Source organism: Gossypium hirsutum, chromosome A11 (assembly GCF_007990345.1).
Source record: "Gossypium hirsutum isolate 1008001.06 chromosome A11, Gossypium_hirsutum_v2.1, whole genome shotgun sequence".
In the NCBI taxonomy this organism is placed as follows: domain Eukaryota; kingdom Viridiplantae; phylum Streptophyta; class Magnoliopsida; order Malvales; family Malvaceae; genus Gossypium; species Gossypium hirsutum.
In genome coordinates this window covers 28,797,984-28,817,754 of record NC_053434.1, presented here as the reverse complement: position 1 = coordinate 28,817,754, position 19,771 = coordinate 28,797,984, and the positions used below count along the sequence as shown (strand labels likewise).

At 32.8% G+C, this 19,771-nt stretch overlaps 1 protein-coding gene across 3 annotated transcripts; it reads right to left on the bottom strand.

The window, feature by feature from the left end:
* Positions 1–4,896: 4,896 nt before the first annotated feature.
* LOC107958514 (BEL1-like homeodomain protein 4) lies at positions 4,897–10,975 on the bottom strand. 3 transcript variants are annotated; one of them, XM_041081778.1, is made up of 6 exons: positions 10,859–10,975; positions 10,497–10,748; positions 8,736–10,200; positions 7,422–7,807; positions 6,650–6,710; positions 4,897–5,743 (listed from the first exon to the last, which is right to left on the bottom strand). In XM_041081778.1, exons 3-6 carry the CDS (start codon positions 10,119–10,121, stop codon positions 5,165–5,167), a joined length of 2,412 nt encoding a protein of 803 aa, XP_040937712.1. In that variant the 5' UTR covers positions 10,122–10,200; positions 10,497–10,748; positions 10,859–10,975; the 3' UTR covers positions 4,897–5,164. The 3 variants fall into 3 exon arrangements, with proteins under 3 accessions (XP_040937712.1, XP_040937711.1, XP_016749807.2); XM_041081777.1 differs by having other exon boundaries at positions 10,497–10,931; XM_016894318.2 differs by having other exon boundaries at positions 8,736–10,938.
* Between the last annotated feature and the right edge of the window lie 8,796 nt (positions 10,976–19,771).

The window sequence follows — 19,771 nt, the reverse complement described above, 5'->3', positions numbered from 1 at the left end:
CAGAATCAGATGGATGTCCATCGACGACCTACCGAAGACGATGCTCAAGCATCCGACGACGATCCCTCATGGTCACGGTCGTAACGGTAGAAACACCATTGAGTAAGATGCCCAAACCATCCGCAGATTTGGCATTGAACTCGGGATCAAAACCCACGCCCACGACCTCTAGATGGGGGACGAACACCACGAACATAACCCCCTATGATCGGTAAAGGAACAGTCTCCAAGAGATTAGAATGAAGAGGTATCTCTGAAGCTACACGCGCCTGACGATTCTCGAACTCAAGAAGCACTTCAACAAGTTGTTGAAATCGCAAAGGTTCCGATGAGAACGAGGCGAGCGTAATGACAGAATCAAAATCAGAGGGTAAGCCCACAAGCAGAGTTTGGACCTTCTCTTCTTCTGAGATGCACGAACCAGAGACAGTTATCAAAGCACTCATATTCTGGATTTTGGCCACAAATTCTTTGATTGAAAGACTGCCTTTCTTGAGAGAAAGCAAATCGTGTCGAAGACGAGCAAGCTTCGCTCCAGTGAAAGGGGCAAAAAGACGGGTTGCGGTAGTCCATACATCACAAGCAGATCGAGCCTCTGCAAAAGAAGACAAAATAGAATGATTAATTGTGGAAAGAAGCCATGAGGTTAATAACCGATCTTGTTGCACAAAGGTTGAAGCATCAGGATTCGGAATGAGCGAGCCGTCTAGAGACTGCACAAACCGCAGTGGACTAGCCAAAGTGCCATCGAGAAAACCGATCAGTTCATAGCCCTCGACAATCATCCTAACATGTTGCTGCCAGTGAACAAATGTGTCTTCATCGAGCTTGATCGTCTCATGTCGCGGAAAAGACTGGACTAGTCGAGTACCAGTAAATGCTGAAGAACCAGGATCAATGGCGGTCGAATCAATAGAAGCGGTGGTGGTCATTGAGAGGTAGGTCCTAGAACATTCCTAAGTTAATGATACCATGTAAGCTACAACGGTAGAATAGAAACATAATAGAAGAATGTATTTTGTATTTAGACTTTTTAACCTGTGAAATACATTGAGGAGTCTTGAATTTATAGAACAATGATTAAGTAACAAACTAACAGCTCATAACTAACTCAAAAAACTGACTAACAACCAGGCTTAGCTAAGGTATACTTGTAGTCTTAACAAGCTGGAACTAGAGAAAGTTATTGAAGCTTAAACTTAAAGTTATTGAAGCTTAGACTTACTGTTGCTCAGATTTGCTCATTTAAATGAGTGGACAGAACTACATGTAAAGTTGGGGAAATATGGAATAAGATAAGAGATAGATGAGAAGAAGTTGAATGGAGTAGGATTTTATGGTTCCCCTTTCATATTCCTAAATACTCTTCGATGAGTTGGCTAGAAATCTAAAGCAAATAGCTAACTGAGGGTCGGGTTCAAAGGTGGAGCTTGAACACTGATGGTAGTTGCAATTTGTGTTCTGAGAACTTGGAAACTAGGGACCAATTATTTTTGGAGTGTCCTTACTCAAGGAAAATATGGGGATAGCATACTTTAGCATTTTGGGATTCAAAGATGTGCAGGTAGTTGGCATCAAGAGCTATCATGGTCTATAGCAAAGCTAAAAGTGAAGGCTCTCATTTCTGTCTTATTGAAGCCAATATGGAATGCTTTTTATCTACTCAATCTGATGTAACAAATTATTGCTTCTTTGAGTAATAATATCAAATTTATCCAAAAATCTGTATTTATCTATTACTACTAACTCTAAACCTCACATTCTCAACTAGCAAAGGTTATAGTAGCAAATAATTTGTTGCTTAAGTTTTTAAAATCATGTTCAAACCATGTACAAATCGTGTTCGACATAGTTGGCAAATACGGAAATGAATTTTAAGTACTTCCATGTCTTTATATGCGTGAGTTTTTTAGTTTCATCATATGTATTGTAGGTTTTAGTTTAGTTTGTCGGCTTTAATCTATATTATACTAGTTTTTAGTCTATTTATATTGTAATAATTTGATTTTACTTTGTGACTACACGGATAATTCATTTAATTTGATACTTATTATTATTCCTACATGAATTTATATCGCATTTTTGTAACACTTGAAAAAGAAACACACACTACGAACTCCTCTGTAATTATATATAGTATTAGTAGGTTAGCACCCCATATGGGTTGAAGCCTGGAAGATTACTGTAATTATATATAGTATTAGTAGGTTAGCACCCCATATGGGTTGAAGCCTGGAAGATTAAGGGGCTTACCCAGAATTGTGACCCTATCCTACCCCTCGGTACATAGCTGAGGCCTAAATCTTAAACCAGTTTAATAAATTCTACAACATGGAGCCAAGCCCAAACCCAAAAGTGGGGTCCATGGTCTGTAAGTCGTCTGTTTGGTGGTTTAATCCTTCTTGGATTTGCATCCAATGGGGTTGCTTTTCTGTACAGCCATTTTGTACGTGGGTTCGACCCCCAAAGTTGTTTTGTCTGAAGTTAAAAGCACTCATATCATACAAGCCTCTGGTCTGTTACTTTTGCATTGAATCTGTAATTTATATTACCCCAAACAAGACAAGGAAGCCATTCTGGAGGTACTTGGTGACTCGTTGAATTGTGTAGTGGAAAGTTTTTGTGCCTATCCAGAACCCAAATGAAGTGATATAATACTGATCATTGAAACAATCCTCAGAAAAGAAAAAAAAAAAAAGAATGGGTCAGGTCAGGGCTCTGGATTCAGGACCACCCGCCCTCTCCATCTGCTAAGAAAGCAACTTTTATCAGACATTTAATGTAAGGTTAAAAAAAAGAAAATAGGACAAAACAAAATGAAAAGCAACCTCATTTGAGAATCAGCATAGATTCTAATGGTATTTCTCTTTCAGTCAATTGCAGGGTCGATTTTAAACCCTTTCTTTTTCATGTTCTAAGATTATATATATTACCCATCTGTTTTCATGGGTTCAGATTCAGTTGAATGCTCTTACATCAACCAAACAACACACAGTTAATGCTTACTGTTTCCCAGCTGCATGGTTAAAATTTTCACAAGTTGCTTCCACCACATTAAATAAACCAAACTCCTTACTGGATCATGTTAAAATTTTGGTTCTTAACATTTCTCTCTCTCAAATGACAGGAAAAAAAATGGAAATACAGCTGAAGGCGACAGTGCTTGGTATACTCAATCTGTAGTTGGCAGTGAAAACGTTTTGAAACCGATAGGGTTTTGTATTTGCAGCTTTTTAGATAATGATTTAGCAGGTGTGATATCATATCAAAAGAAACCCATTTCCACTCTCCCACAAAAAGACTAGACAAATTGTTAGATTGAATTTTCACCCATGAAATTATACATACCTTTGATAAAAATAGCAAGTGATGGTTGCATTGCAACAGAACAACCTGGTCTATAAATAAAACCATATGTAGGGTGTAGAGATGTTGGTTTTTTTATATTGTTTTTCTCAAAGGAAAAGCAACATATTAGGTAAAGAGTACTTGTTGCTTTGCAAATCATTTGTTTTGTATTTTAAGGAACCAACCTTTGAATTATCAGGTAAACAAATGCAGCAACAACAAGAACAACAAAACCTTTAGCTGAGCAAAAGAAGACAAAAAAAAAAAGAAAAGAATGGATTGGTTTTGGGGGGTTATGTTTAACAATGACTTTTACCAGCCACTTCTTGGCAGGCAATTACCTTTTAGGTAACAATGGCTACTTTCATGTTTTATGCTCTTTCTTTTCTCTGTCAACAAACCCTAATGCTTTTTACTCCCATTTGCTACTCATTTGTTTTTTCCATTTAATAATTCATCCACTTGTTTACGATTTTTCGGTTACGGATATAATCAAAATAGTGACTACCAAAACTGAAAAAAAAAAAACAAAAAAAAGACGACAGGGATAGAGTCGTAGAGATTAAATAGTAAGTGGTAGCATGCTCATTCACATAATATTTCGTTATATTTAATTTCTTAATATTTGGTCTTCTAATTTTATGAACAGTCTATTTGAAAATGATTATTAAACATTATAAATAAATAATTAATGAATTAGCAAAATTTAGTAATCCAACAATTTATATGCTACAATAAGTTGATATGTTTGGACATATTTTATAGTTTTCGTGAAATATGAAGTCGAAAGTCCAACAAATTAAATTTGAGAAGGAAAATTATGTTAATTTTTTTTTTACTTATTAGACATCATATCCATAAGCAATTAATGGCAGCCCTGCAAAAAGTTATTATTAAATATGTAGAATGCATGAAAGAATTTATTTACTTGTAATTTTGTCGTGTTTTTCCATTCAAAGCTAAAATCCCTTCATCAACATATATCAACCATTTATAGAAAAACTTGTTTAAATATCAAATCATTAATAAACCCCATGTTGATACCTAATTAAGGTGACCCAAATTGACGTGCCTTTCACTGTCTGCACTCTACTAATTAATACAAAAATAATTTAAAATATTAGAAATACCATACTTTTTTAATTCCCCCATATAGAGGAACATATAAGGTTAATTCTTTTTCATATCTTTTGTTAATTTGGTACTTATACATTTTAGAGTTAAATTTAGCCTAAACTTTTAAAAGATAGTTGAATTTAATCATTAACTTCTTAAAAGAGTTGAATTATTATTATTTTAATAAAAATACTAATTAAAATGTTTAAATTTTTAAACATGACATGATATTTAAAATATATATATAGTACAATATTAATATGAATTATAGATGAACTGTCACATCAAAATCATTATAAAATTTAATATTTTAATTAACATTTTTGTCTAAATATAACTATCCTGCTTTTGAAAGATGAACTATCAAATTTAATTAAAACAACAATAACAACATCTAAAACTTTCCCTTTTTTTTTTCTCCTCTCAAAAAAAAAAGTGAATATTTCATGTTATTCTAGAAAATATAAAGGTACAAGGACATTAAGTACATGATGATAGAGAAGTAAAACCATTCTACTATACAATTATAGTAATAAAGCCAAATACAACTAGCTAACTTAATGCTAAGGTTTTGATCATTGTGCAACACCTTTTTTCTTAATAGAATTGAAGAAAATAGGGTGAAAAAAAAAATCAAAATGGGATTATTGTTTTCTATTTTAAGAGGATACTATGAAATGTATGTTTGGAATTGAATTAATTAACAGCCCCCGAAGTCTCTAACTGAGAAAGAAGAGGTATTCTCAGGCATGTTTCCAGCTTGGCGTAGCCCTAGAGTGAGTGAGACATCACCCGCCGTGGTGGTCCCCAACCTTATGAGACTCGAGCCAATGTCCGTGTTCCCACCGGCTGTGGTCCCGTAATCCGCTGCTGCAACGGTGGTGCCAGCTATCCTTTGGTGGTGGATATCCGAGTCATGGGGGATGGTGGTGGTGAAAGGCTGGGAAATGGGTGGTGCCACCTCAGTGGCGGTGGGGTTTGCTTGGTTTTCCGAGAAGCATTGGGGAGTATTGATTGCAATGAGTGAAGGGTCGTTTTCAGTGGCATTGATTTGGGATCCTTTGCCTGCTGGGGTGGTTGTTGTTGTAGTTGGCGCTGCTGTTGTTGAAGGCGTCGATGTTTGTGCATTGTTGTTGTTGTTTGGGTTCCTTTCTCTCTCTGTATGATTATTTTTGTTATTATTATTATGGTCTCCCTCTTCTTTTGTTTCTTGTTGGTACATCTCTTCCACCATGGGTTTCCACAACCGAACCCTGGCATTTATGAACCAATTTGAAACCTGCAAATACAAATATCATTACACCACATCAAAAGATCTAATCAGTTCATTAATTTCCCTTAAATTCTTACATTAAGACTTTACTATTCTAGTTTACGGTCCGCGAGATTAGGACAACACATATGGGGGAAGCTGCATTTAAGAGTTCTGAGTCACTGTCTTTTTTCTTACTCAGTTATAAATTATGAAAGACATAGTACTAGAATTAGGTGTTTGTCTTTTCTTATCTAGCATACTTTGCAGCCACACGTTTACCCATTTTGGCTTTCATGCATGCAAATTAAGAAAGAAATAAAAAGCAACCTAATTAATTAACCCATTAATTAAACTTAAACAACACTCTTAACAGATACCAAAAAGCGAATACTAATGGTGGAGTAAAAAAATGTTTACTACTGTTACTTTGAAGTAGAGAAAAATGTTTATCGTGTGGTTGGAGGCTGAAGGATGTCATCCTGAGTGTATTTGATATGAGAGAGAGAGAAAAGGAAAGAAAGAGAGAGAGAGAGAGAAAGAACGAGAGAGAGAGAGAGAGAGAGAGAGAGAATTAAAGCTGCAAACTTTGATGTCTCATTTCTTGGTGTACTTTGTCCCTGCCCTTGAATATAATCTGCTAAGTTTCAGTATTTGTGTCTTTTATTCAGAAATCAGAATCTATGTCCTGGGCTAAAGAATCTTAAAAAAAAGAGAAATTATCTCTCTCAAAATAGTGATTGAAAATATAATCCAAATCCATGCAAGTTCCTCTGAGCTTACTGATGGTTCTTTCCTAAGGGGTTTCCTTTCCCTCTTCTTCTTATCGGTCCCAACAATCATATCTAAGCTGTAAATATCTACGATATATACATATAACTTGAATTGAATTCATTGTTTTTTTTTAGAGTGAAAGAAAGGACTAAGACATACCTGATTTCTCGATAAACCAGTCTGTCGAGCCAACAGATGCTTATCTGCATCGCTTGGGTACCTGAGATAGAGACCAGAAAATGACATCAGAGTCATTGCCCAAAACCGTGTAAAGAGCCTCCCATGTTTATCTACCCCCTAAACTAGGGTGGGATTGAGCCTTTCTTTATTTCCCTGCACGGGCGTGAGAATCTAAAGAAGAAATATCATATCATCAGCAGCAGCAGCTGCAGCAGTTTTGCAGAAGTAACGAAGGGGACAACTTGTTTCAACTCTCTCACCATTTTCGTGCATATATCACTATTTCATTTTTAGCCAAAAACAAAAGAAAAAGAATATCTTTTGTTTGTTTGGGTTTATGCCCATGAGAGAGAGAGAGAGAGAGAGAGAGAGAGAGAGAGAGAGGGTGTCTTTCGTTAAATTATGATGCTTTATTAAAAGTTGTTTTTTAGCAACTAATTTCTGGGTCTGGGTCTGTGATTGACAAAATTAAAGTAGAGAGGGAAATAAAGGTCTTTTAACATCTTTTTGGCTGACAAGACAACATCTAAGGACACTGCATTGCTCTTTTTTCCACGCACTAATCAGAAAGCATGACAATGGGTAAAGAAGAGTTGGATTTTGTGTGAGCTAATAATAAAGTGCCATTATGTCATATACTTAATTAAGAAGAAGAAGAAGAAGAAGAAGAAGAAGAAGAAGAAGAAGAAGAAGAAGATTCTACTAGTGTTAGAGTAGGGTTAGATTAAGAGGTAAAGGCAAGGCAACGTACGGATGGAGAAAATGTTCGAAAAGCCAGGCTCTCAAAATGTTGACTGAACGTTCAGGCAGGCCCCTTTGGGGTCTCCAAGCTTCCTGCTCCATCATACCCATTTGGTTGAACGCTCTTTGCTGTCTTAAGCTTTGCTCTAACATCCTCAGCCTCGGCGTCTCTCCTTTCGTTATGCCTGAGCTCCCTGCTCCATCTTTCTCCCCCAGCATCTCACAGCTGTGTTTCAGTTGTGCTGATATCGCGTCTTTCAAACACCTGAAATGCCTTGACATCGCCTTCTGAGCAAGGGCGGTATATGGCACTGCTGCCCCAAACCCCATCACCAGATCGAATGAGTTCACTACCATTTGCATTTGTTCACAGTAATGGTTGTATCTCCTCTCCACCTGCCAAAACCATAAATTACACCATATGTTCAGTGTCGTTGTTAGTCATTGTTTACGATAAAAACATTAAAAGTAGATCATCTGATTTTATTGACACAACCATGTTATATAATAATAATAAAAATAATAAAGCATTTGACAAGACTTATTTGCTGTTAAGGAAACCCCCCTTCCCGCCCCAAATAACAAGTGCCTTAATCAAAGCTTGGTACAGTCAAATAATTTTAATGGCAAGTGTGAACTGGGAACTAAGGATACCCTTTTGTGTGTTTGTTTTCCCTTCTTTTCCTATACTCAATTGACTGGCCGGGGAGCGCAAACAAGAACAAAAATTACAGTATGGAAAAAGAGTGGAAAATGAAAGCATAACGCCTTTCCCAGAGTCAACCAGGTTATTATATATATATGGTTTTCCCTGAAATATTGCTATGATGGGTATGGATCTCTCGGGTAGCAGTGGCTTCAACGATTTTGATACGTAATATGGTGGGCTAATGGTCACCTTCCAAATCAGAAGGGACGTCGCTTCACGATTGAGTGCATACCCTTAATAGTAATCTCTCATGTCTTCCACCAAACCAGGTTGAGTACTTAAACACACCCACCAATCCAATGAGTATGACACGAAATTATGAAAATATTTAAAAAAAAAAGACAAAGTGAAAAGGATAATCAAACTCTACCAACTAGATCCTGTATAACCCTATTGCACCAGCCGGCTTTGCTCTATCTGGTTTTTTTTTTTGTTTAAAATATTCTTATTCGTTACTGTGCTGTGGTGCTGATGTTTGATTTGAAAATTAATGGAGGTATTCAAATAAATGATCGGAGGACAATTAAAAAAAAAAAAGATTGGGTCTTAGTCAGTTGAAGAAGAGAGTGGAACTATGAAAGAGAAAATAGGGGAATAGAGAAAGAGATTACATGCCTCATCAAGCATGGATAACAGTTTGACCTTCCTTCTTTGGTGTTCAATTCTATCAGCCGCTGATAAAGGAGGGAGATCCTTTGTTGATGAAGAAGAACCACCACCACCTGCACATCCGCTACTAACAGGATCAGAACTAGGGTTTGTGTTGTTTCTACCGAACTTATTCTTCTTGAACTGGCCTCTTCCAACACTGCAGAATTCTTCCAACAATTCTTGAGCTGCTTTAACGTACTTTGAATTTCTTAATACATTGACCATTCCTAATGAGGATCCGAACCCAACATGATGAACCTGTTGGTTTTGTCCCACTCCGCCTTGCAGATGCATTGTCTGATGATGACTGCCCAAATTCCTGTACTGATGAAACTGAGCAGCCGAACCCCCTCCTTGATTATAGTACAGTAAACCCCCGTCTCCCATCCTTAATTCTTCAGCTTTAGCAGCCTCCAAGTGTTGCAAAGAAGATGATAAAGATAGTGAAAGACCTTGGCCTTCCACAACACTTCCAATTTCATTTTGGCTGCTGAGTTGGGAATCAGTGTTGTTGCCTCCTTCATGAGCACTACCAGGAACCCAAGTAAATTGAGGTGGAGATAGAACAGTACTTGTTCCGAAACCCCCTCCAGGACCTGATACGTTAAACCCTTGAAGAGAAGTAGATGGATTTGGAAGCAACATGTGAAGAGTATTAGAAGAAGTTGCTGGAGGAGGTGGAGGAGGAGATGGTGATCGTTGCTGCGGATTCATCAAGAAAAGATGCATGGCAGCTGCTGAGTCGGCATTAATGCTTGGTAGCTGCTGCTGCTGCTGATGCTGTTGAGCTAAACTGTCACGGGTAATGTGACTCTTTGATTCACCTAACTGTCCCAAACCCCCAACAACACCTTGCCTGTTGCTATACCACTCGTTGGTATTACCTTGGACTGGCCGGTGTGCTCGATAATTCGGCTGTACATGCTGGTCTAGTAACTCGGCCGAGGCAGTGGCGGCAGCAGCGGCAGCAGCCGCACCCGAAGGGAAATTGAACATTTCGGATAACATACCTGCGGTTTCATAAACAGGGAGAGAAGTTGATTCTTCCTCTTCTATCCCTACTAATGGTGGAGGTGGCGGCTCAAAGCCTTCAACTCTTAGTTTATCTCTCCGGATCTGCTGTTCTAAGTGCTGTTGCTGCTGCTTTTGGTGTTCTTGGTGGCTTACGGCTGATCTCTCGAATCCATTCGAGAAGCTGAAGATGCCAGCTGCTTGATGGTAATCTTGGGACATAGAATTAGTAGAATTGTTGCTCTTGTGTTGAATTGGGATTTGATGGTGAATTTTTTTAGAGGGTTGAGATTCTTGAGAAAGAATTGATGCGACGAGTGGTGGCGTTGCTATTCCCATATCAGCATCTTCTTCTTCATCATCATATCCTTTTTCTTTATTTACCTCTCTCCCTCTATCAAATTCCTTCACCTTCTTGCTGTTTCAATTATGAATCGGTAACCCACATAGAGAAACAAATAACACCCATCATAAAAAAACAAATCACTCTTATCAGGGGAAAAAAAAAGAACAAAGAAAAAGGAAAGATAGGAACAGAGAGGATCAAATTCTCTCAGTTAAGTGAAGGAAAAAAAGAAAAAAAACTGGTGTAAGGGATGAAACAAGTCTATGTTGATTATGTTTTGGATGTTTTTGTAACCCTTTTGATCATTTTCAGCTATATATGAGAGAGAGAGAGAGAGAGAGAGTGTGTGTGTGTATATATAGGCAGACCTTGTTAGAGTTGCAGCAGCATATGAAAGGATATAAAGCTCTTATAGCTAGACATATCCCTTCCGTGTGTTATTATTGAAAGATTCTTCAATTCCCTCCCTCCTTTCTTTTCATTTCCTTTCATTTGCTTTCTCACTGTGTATGTGTGTAGTCCTCCGTCTGTCGTCTCTTTCTTTCTCTTTCTCTCCTTTTCCTTCCTTGCAGTAGTGACTAGATATTATTTTTCACCTCTTGAATATTCCCCTGGTGAAACTATATGAATATAAGGGGAGAAAAGAAAAGAAGTAAGAAAGGAATGAAAATGGAGGCTGATCTGAGAAAAACAGATAATTCACTTTCACAACAAAACATATAGAAATAACCTTAGCCTCCTCAAAGACACAGAGGTGAGAGAAAATAAGAAACAAAAGGGTGGTCGCTATTCTTTTCTCCTTCACCACTTTTCACGCTGCCAATATTTTTATACTAATTATTATTATTATTTCCTTTTTTTTTCTTTAAATTCACAATTAGGTTTAATGAATCATAATCAAGGACTTGAGTTTTAGTTTATTAGATATATTTTCAATTTACAAAAATAACCTTAACTACAAATTTTAGATTGCGGGTATAAATTTATTATTCAACCCGGAGAAAAATAAAATGTAAAAAACCGAATAATTTGGGTAGATGTAGAAATTAAAAATGAATAAGGTTGAAAAAAAAGTCTGACTATTACTATAATTTTAATTGACACGCAAGCTATGGAATAAAAGAAAGATAAGGTTAGTACAAAGTCATCTCAATCATCTAAACTACCACCATCCTGTATATGGTAAAATGACTAAACTGCCCCAGTTGATTATTTTATATTCATCAACAGCAATAGTTGGTAAGGGTAAAAATATCATTTCGGGAAGCCATATTTTTTTTATTATCCAACTTTCTTTTGTATGAAAATAATAATAATAATAATAATAATAATAATATCTGATATTATAAATAAAACAATATAATCAAATGTTTAGCGGTTAATTGAAACAAATTTATAGGTGGAAGGCGTATTGTTTAGTGAATGAAATTATTTTTATGGCATTAAAGATGTTTAATAAAAATAAGATAGAAGGGCACGTGCCGAAGGCTGGCGATGAAGACAAGTTAGGTTTTATATAGGGGTTGTAAGGTCTGAAAACCACACTTAACTGCTTTCTGGTTTGGCAATGTCAAGATGGACATGTTTCATTAATCTTTTTCTTATGTCTTTTATTTTTCTACTTATGTTTACATTTTTATTTAAAAATCATCAGCTCCATTAAATTTGTAATATGCCTTCGCTTTCCTTTTTCTCGTATTTAAGATTAACTGTTAATACAAAAATCTTTATATTTTTAATCAAATATATGTTTGGATAGAGATTAATATTAGAAAGGAAATACAACTGTTATTGATTAATTACCAAATTCAGTTTTATTCTTATATTTTATTTTAAAACTATATATTATATTCTTAGCGTTGAATATATATATATTTATTTATTTATTTTTTATAAATATTTTACTATATTCTTAAACAATACTTGTCAACCCTTAATCTTATTTGTGATGTATATATCAAATTATTTTAACACTTAAATTATATATAATAGGTACCCTAATTTAATGAACAATGTTCCCTCAAACTTTGTCTAGATATATAAGTACCAAGGGATTTTCCATCATCTGAAAATGCTATTTAACTAATTAGTGTTTCAGCTAAGATTTGACAATATACAAAGTAACTTAATTTATTAGTTTTCTTGGTCTACACGTGTGGGCTTTTTATATTTGCAATGATTACCCAAAGAGTGAAAAAAAGAGAAACAGAAGAGCTGGAGACAATAATTGTTTAACAATAATTAACCTTTTATAGTTTCTAAAAATGTATACCTTTATTTTTAATTATTGTTATTTATCAATGATAATGATAAATTTTAAATTATATAAGAAAATATAATGTTAATTTTTTTAAAAAATTAAAATTAAAATAAAACAATCTGCATCAATTATAATAGTATTTCATGATAAATAGGAAATAAATTTAAACTAAATTAATAAACATATTTAATAAAAGTGATTGAAAAATAATTGGTGACACTTGATTTTCTTTTCAAAGCAAACTCACATATAATTCTAACACATTAATGCTAAAATATTCATTTTTTAGCAATATTTTTTTTAGATATTACTTGATTGAATACACCTAATTACTGAATGTTATTTTAATATTAAAAATATTAATTATTTTAATAAATTATTTAATATTTTAATTTTATTTTAATAATAAATTTTAAAATTAATAATTTTAAATAATATTCTTCACACATTATTGAAAATATTCAATATTAATATTTTAATAATAAATATTTATTACAATTATAAATATATTAATAATAAATATTTTGTAGTATAAAAGTTAAAATATGTCATAAGTCTATGTACTTTTCGCGAATTTGTAATTTAGTCTCTGTATTCTTATTTTCAAGAATTTAGTCCATTCAATTTTCAGATTTGAAAATCAAGTTCAATTGTTGATATTGACAATTTTTTTTGTCAATTTTGTTGATGTCACATTTTTTTTTAAAAAAAAACTCACTTGATAGTCATGTAACTCAAAAATGACATTGTAATGAACCTGAATTTAACAAAATATTTTTAATATATGCAAAACCAATGTAAAATATAAATTTATATATATAAGAAAAAGTGAATTAAACAATGAAAAGATAAGAAAATCTCAAATGTATATTTGTTTCATTGAAAATAGTTTTTATGAAATATTTTTAAGAAATTTTTCAAACAACAGAAAATATTTTACACAGATTCACTCAAACATCAGAAAACATTAACTTTTTCAGCAAAGTAAGTAATTTTCCGAAAACTATTTTTAGTAAAACAAACAGACCCTAAGAAGGGAAATATTTTGATTGAATAGCAGTATATATATAAGTGTAAAAAGTAGTCTTAATTTGAATGAATTAATAATTCAAGCTTTTGTTGTATACTTATATTTGATATGAGTATGATGTTGTTACTCTCATCCTTATCTTTAATATTGTATAAAAGAAAATTAAATGATGTAGAGGTCACTTTCATGTAATAATAAATGCAATGCTCCCAAAGTTCTGAACCCCAGCTGGTTATGTCTTTCTTTTTGTTCTTTAATCAATAATTCACCCCAAGGTTTTGGCATATATAGTTTCTTGAACTTCAAAAGTGTGTTAATATGATCTCGGACAGCATTACTATTATTTTGATGGCATCCTTTTTCTCTTCTTTCATATTTTAATGTGTAGATAGATTTTGCTGCAATATTTGCCACTAGAAAGGATGCATTTCCTGTTTCTTGTTGACAGATTGGCAGCACTGTGTTGTACACTCATGACTAATCTATATTAATAGTAAATGAAATAATATTTTATTAGCGCCAGTAAATAACCTGCGAACAAACATAAATTATATTTAATACTAAGTAGGATTAAGAAATTAATAAGTGTTTTATAAAAATATAATAAAATATTTAAAAAAAAGAAATATATTAATTTTTTAAAATTACTTGTAAAATAAAAAAATTACTATGAATATATCCTTAAATAAATACTTAAAACCCTTTTTATTTATTCAAGTAAAAATTCTGAAGACGAATAAAATTAATTTAATATTATACTATTATAAGTAGATCATGTTTGGAGTAAATATCCTACCTAAAATGGAAGCTTTTGGTGGTTGTTTCTGGAGGAGACAAGTAATTATAGCCAAAGGAAATAGAAATTTTGAAGCATATTTATTCCATAATTATTAGAGTAATAAAAATTGATGTCTCGAAATTCCCTTTCCTAAGATATCTTACTTATTCCATAATTAAGAGAGAGAAAAAACAATGAAATAATTACTTTCTTAGTTGTTTTATGGACAGGAGTCAAATTCCAATTTATACCCAAAATTAACGTCTCAAAAATTATATATGTCAGCTTGATTGTGAAAGATTAAGATCTTAACCCCTAAAATTGCAGGTTGACAAATTTATTTTAATAATTGATTTGAGGAGAAGGAAGAATGATAAATATGGAGATTTAAAAATTTTATCATGATATATTTTTTAAATAATTACATGAATTATAAGAATAAATTAAATCTAATTTTAAAGTAAATTATTTTAAGCCATAAATTTTATCAAATAAAAAGTCAACAATAATTTCTTTTACATTAAGAAAGGATAAAAATATATTTGAATTTATTTTCTAAATTTTCTTCTCTTTTTACTTAAAACAAATCATATGTATATATACACTGTTAGGGATCGACCCGATTAAGTAACGAACAAGTAAAAATAACAGAAGAAATTGAGAAATTGAACACACAAATTTAACGTGGAAAGACCCCTCCAAAGAGGATAAAAAACTACGGACAAATATAATTTTACTATAATGGCCAAAGAACAAAGAGTACAAAAGATGGAGATAAAAACTAAACCTCGAAAACAAAGAACCCTTAAAACGTAAACACAAAATTCTTTAAATGTGTTATGAATTCTAATATCTAATGGGTGCATTTTCTAATATTGTAAAAGAGCCTATTTATAAGCTAACTTCATAGGTCAAATAATAATAAAATAATCTAGACTAATCAGAGTTTGATTGAAACAAAGAAACAGAGTTTAACTGAAAGATTATTTCTCAAATTTGACTAAAATAAGAGTCATACTTAACATACACTATAGAAGTATGAGGTTAACAAAAAAAAAACCTACGTGGTCATCTTATGCACTAATATAATGACACCCATAAAAAGCTATTTTAAGATATTAAAATGTAAAAAAAAGCAATAAAAAATATAATAAGTTACCATAAAGATAGATTTTTTAATAAAAAGATATGTTGAAATTAATAAAGAAAGTAAGTTTGCTATTTGTAGCACAACTATAGTTTGCTCTCTGTAGCAAGTTGTTGTGATTTTGTCCTTTTATTCATGTTGTTCTATTCTATTATTTTCAATTGAAGAGTGTTCTATTAGGGTCTTGTCGAAATTGAAAAAGAATTAGCAAATCTCAATATAGAGGATGGTGAAGAAGAAGTTTTTATTTTGCCTACTGATGGGATCTTATGAAAATTGATCTATGATTGTTGTTTGGTTGGATGTTTTTTAATAGTGAGTGTGGTGCACTTTCCGACAATGAAGAACACAATGGCAAACCTTTGGCATCCATTAGGAGGAGTTCAAATCTCAGATCTAGGTGGGAAGCGGTATTTATTCAAATTTTTCCATGAGTTGGATATCGATCGTGCGATTATGGGCACTCTTTGGATTTTCAATATCTATTTACTGGTTTTTCACTGATTAAAGGAGGAAGAAGATCCAATGGAAGTTCTTCTTGCTTCTTCTGCGTTTTGGATTCAAGTTCATGATCTCCGTTCATGATTTTTCTCAAAATCCATGGCAAAAATATTTGGTGATTTTATTGGAGAATTCATTAACTACAACGTGAAATAGTTGAATTGCGAAATGAAAAAAATTCTTCGTATCTGAAACAACAAAAAAAAAATTATGACCTTTCAATCAAATTTTACTTATGTGAATTTTCGATATGAAAGATTAACTCTTTTATTTTCTATGTGGATGTCTAAGCCATGGTGATAATTTTTGCCCCAAAAGACTTAACTAGGGATTGAAGGAAATGTAAATTGGATGGGACTTAACATTGAGGACGAATACTAGAAGGGCATCAACCATGAACATCGTTTGGCTTCGTGAGGAAGATCATGCTAATTGGGGAAACAATGGTGGGGGCAAAATTCAAGGGATTTGATGAGAGGAGAATCAGGAATGACAATCAATCCCATTTTGGGATTTAATTTGGAAAGGTGCAAGATTCAAGCTGATAATGCTAATGCTAGTCCCTCTAATGAAATGGATTGTGCCAATATGAAAGATAGCCCAATAGAAAATGGTGATGGAAAGAAAAGGCCCAGGTTTGACAATATGGACTTAGGCATTTTTGTTTTATCAATTTTGATAAGGCCTAATTCGTAGCGAATTAATACTTAAAAGTCGACTGGGAGCAATGAAACTTTTAAGCTGGAATGTCTGTGGGCTAAAGACTTCAACATATGTTGATGATAAAAGATCTTAAAAAGAAGATGGAGTCTTTAAATAACCAGGAGAGAAGTGGGGAAAATCTTATGAATTTAATGGAGGTTAAGTGACATCTTAGCATGAAGATCGAGAAAGAAGAAGTCTTTTTGGAGTAGAGAGCACGTGCGAATTGGTTAAAAAATGGGGATAAGAATACTGCATTCTTTCACAAATTTGCATCCTAACGAAAAAAGATGAACAATATTGTCTGAACGATGAAAATGGAAAGGAAATTAGAGAAATGGGAAAGATGAAAAAGATTGCTCGAGATTACTTCTAAGATTTGTTTACCACAAATGGTGATGGAAATTTGAATCATATTTTGAGATGTGTGGGGAGATGTATCTTGGAAGATATGAACAGATTGTTGACTGAGGAATACAGGGAATAGGAGCTATATTTGGTGCTGAAAGGTATGCGCCCAACAAAGGTGTCAGGATCAGATTGATATCCTACTTTATTTTTAAAAGATTTTGGACAAGAAGTTAGCGCTTACTACTTGGGAATCGTTAATTGAGGTATGTTGTTGGAACCTATTAATGTTACAAATATTGTTTTGATTCCAAAGATATCTCACTCGAGAAATTTGAGAAGTTTCCATCTTATAAGCATATACATTGTTATGTATAAAATAATTTCTAAGGCTATTGCAAATAGACTAAAAAAGTGTTAGATCTTTGTATTGATGAGGCACAAAGTGCGTTTATTCCCGGTTGGTTGATAACTGACAATGTTCTACTTGCCTATGAGATTCTTCACACCTTTAAAAATAAGAGGATGTGTCTTAAGGGTTATTTAGCTCTTAAGCTAGATATGAGTAAAAAATATGACCATGTGGAGTAGGGTTTTTTTAGAAGCATAATGTTAAAGATGGGTTTTGATGCTATATTAATTGATCTTATCATTCGGTATATTTCCACAACATCATACAAGGTCATTTTGAATGGTGAAGAATGAGAGGTTTTTTGTCCTTCTAAGGGGTTGCGCTAAGGGGACCCTTTGGATTGTTATCTTTTTCTATTTTGTAATGAAGGTTTATCAGCTCTTATTGTAACAGCCTTAACCCTAAACCATCATCGAAACAGGGTTACGAGGCATTACTAGACATGTTAGACAATTTACAAATCATTCTTAAATAAATAACAAACATATTATAATATAATCATAAGTTTATATAATTTTTTTTAAATTCAATATAACCCCTTTATAAATATTTAACCTTCCCTGCAAATTTCAAATAGCAACCGAACCAGTTCTAGCATTTCAACCAATGCATTTATATACTCAAATATACTTAAATCATACTTGACATATTGACTTAACAACTTAATTAATGAAAACCCTATTATCATTTCTAATTAGCTTATAAAACTATTCAAACCATTTCAATTCAATACCAATGCCATAAACAATTTTTACCATTTCACTAAATTAATTATCAAAATACTAAATCCCTTTCTTTACAACAAAATTTATGTAACATACCAAAATAACCATTATAATCCCTATGTACATGCCACTTTCACTTAAAGGAAGAAAACATCACCAAAATCTTGATGCTGGAGTCAGGATCGTTCGGATGTTGGACCGGGACACTGGTCTCCTATTAACCTGCGCACGGAAACAACTGTACTCTGAGTATTCCTTACTCAGTGGTATTACCATAATTCAAATTATAATACCAATAAAGAATTATAATTACCAAGCATGTAACTATCCAATTTCTCAAATATCCATTCATTCTTAAACTTTCTTTAATTAACAATAACAATACAATTTTTAGCTATTCTTCAATTTCCATCACATATCACATGTAACAATTTCAATCACTACATGAACATTAAGTTCATGCTTTTCATTTTCAATCTCAATTTCAATCCATAATTCAACTTTCTCATTTCTTCCAATATTTTCAATAATATAATCAATCAATTTATTTTAAATTTCTCATTTCAGTTGTTCACCCTATTAACTTTGATGGATACACGGATTCCAACCTAAACACACCAGTATGACATATTGTGCCTAAAACGGTACATAGTACCTGATCAGTATACGACACATAAGTGCCTGAAACGACACATGAGGTGCTTAAAATACGGCACATAAAGTGCTTGATTGGCAAAGCCGAAAAATCCCGCACTCTTCCAAATCCTATGGCATGCCAATTATATCCGACTCAGCCCGACTAGTTAATAGGGTATTCCATATTACTTTTCAATTTCAATTTCAATTTCAATTTAATTACAACTCAATTCAATATACTTTTCTATTTCAATCCACATACGATTCAATTTCAATACATATTCATCATTCAAATCAATTTTCATTCAATTCAGCAATAACACTTACCTTATAATTTACTTACCATATATATAAATTAATTTAACATTTAATGAATAAATAAATAATTTGAATTATAGTAATACAAACCCGAATTTCGCAGTTACCACTCGACGACCTTCCCTTTTTGTGCCGATACCTGGAATTCTTTATTAGCTACGAAAATTAAATAATTATGCTATTAATTACAGCACTAATTTGACAATAATAATTGAATTTTTATTCAATTTATACTCTATTTCCAATTTAATCCTAATTAACTTATTTACTTTTCTAACTCAATTCATACTTTATTTCTATTCAATTTCCTTCCATATTCTACTTAATTATCTAATGTTCATAATAAAACCCTAATTTAAAACTTCTTTCAATTTAATCCCTATAACACAAAACTTATAGCCTAATTTACAATTTATTCCTTTAATCAATTCTAACTTAAAATTCATTCAACTAAATCCCTAATTCATTATTTTTTTCAACATGAGCTATGTTCAAAAACCTAAAAACTTCCAAAACCTCAACTTAATTTCAACAAAACTTTGTTCTAAAGCTTCTAAAACATCAAAATTAAAAGAAAAGGACTTAATTGACTTACCAATTAAAGCTTAAAGCTTCCAAACCTAATTTTTCCTTTTTCTTTCTTTTCTTCTTTCTTTCCTTCCCCTGTTCGAATGCTCTCTGTTTCTTTGTTTCTTTTGTATTATGTTTTTGTTTCTTTTATTTTATTTACTTATATTATTTTAACATTTAACTAATATAGATTTTTATTAATATAATAGTTTAATA

Bases quoted from the DNA above. Each gene is read 5' to 3' on its own strand.
- LOC107958514 (XM_041081778.1), bottom strand. From the start codon at position 10,121: ATGGGAATAGCAACGCCACCACTCGTCGCATCAATTCTTTCTCAAGAA. The intron at 7,808-8,735 runs GCATGTAATCTC...TGGTTTTGGCAG, and splicing joins TGTTATCCATGCTTGATGAG to GTGGAGAGGAGATACAACCA. The intron at 5,744-6,649 runs GTATGTCTTAGT...TTGTATTTGCAG, and splicing joins CTGGTTTATCGAGAAATCAG to GTTTCAAATTGGTTCATAAA.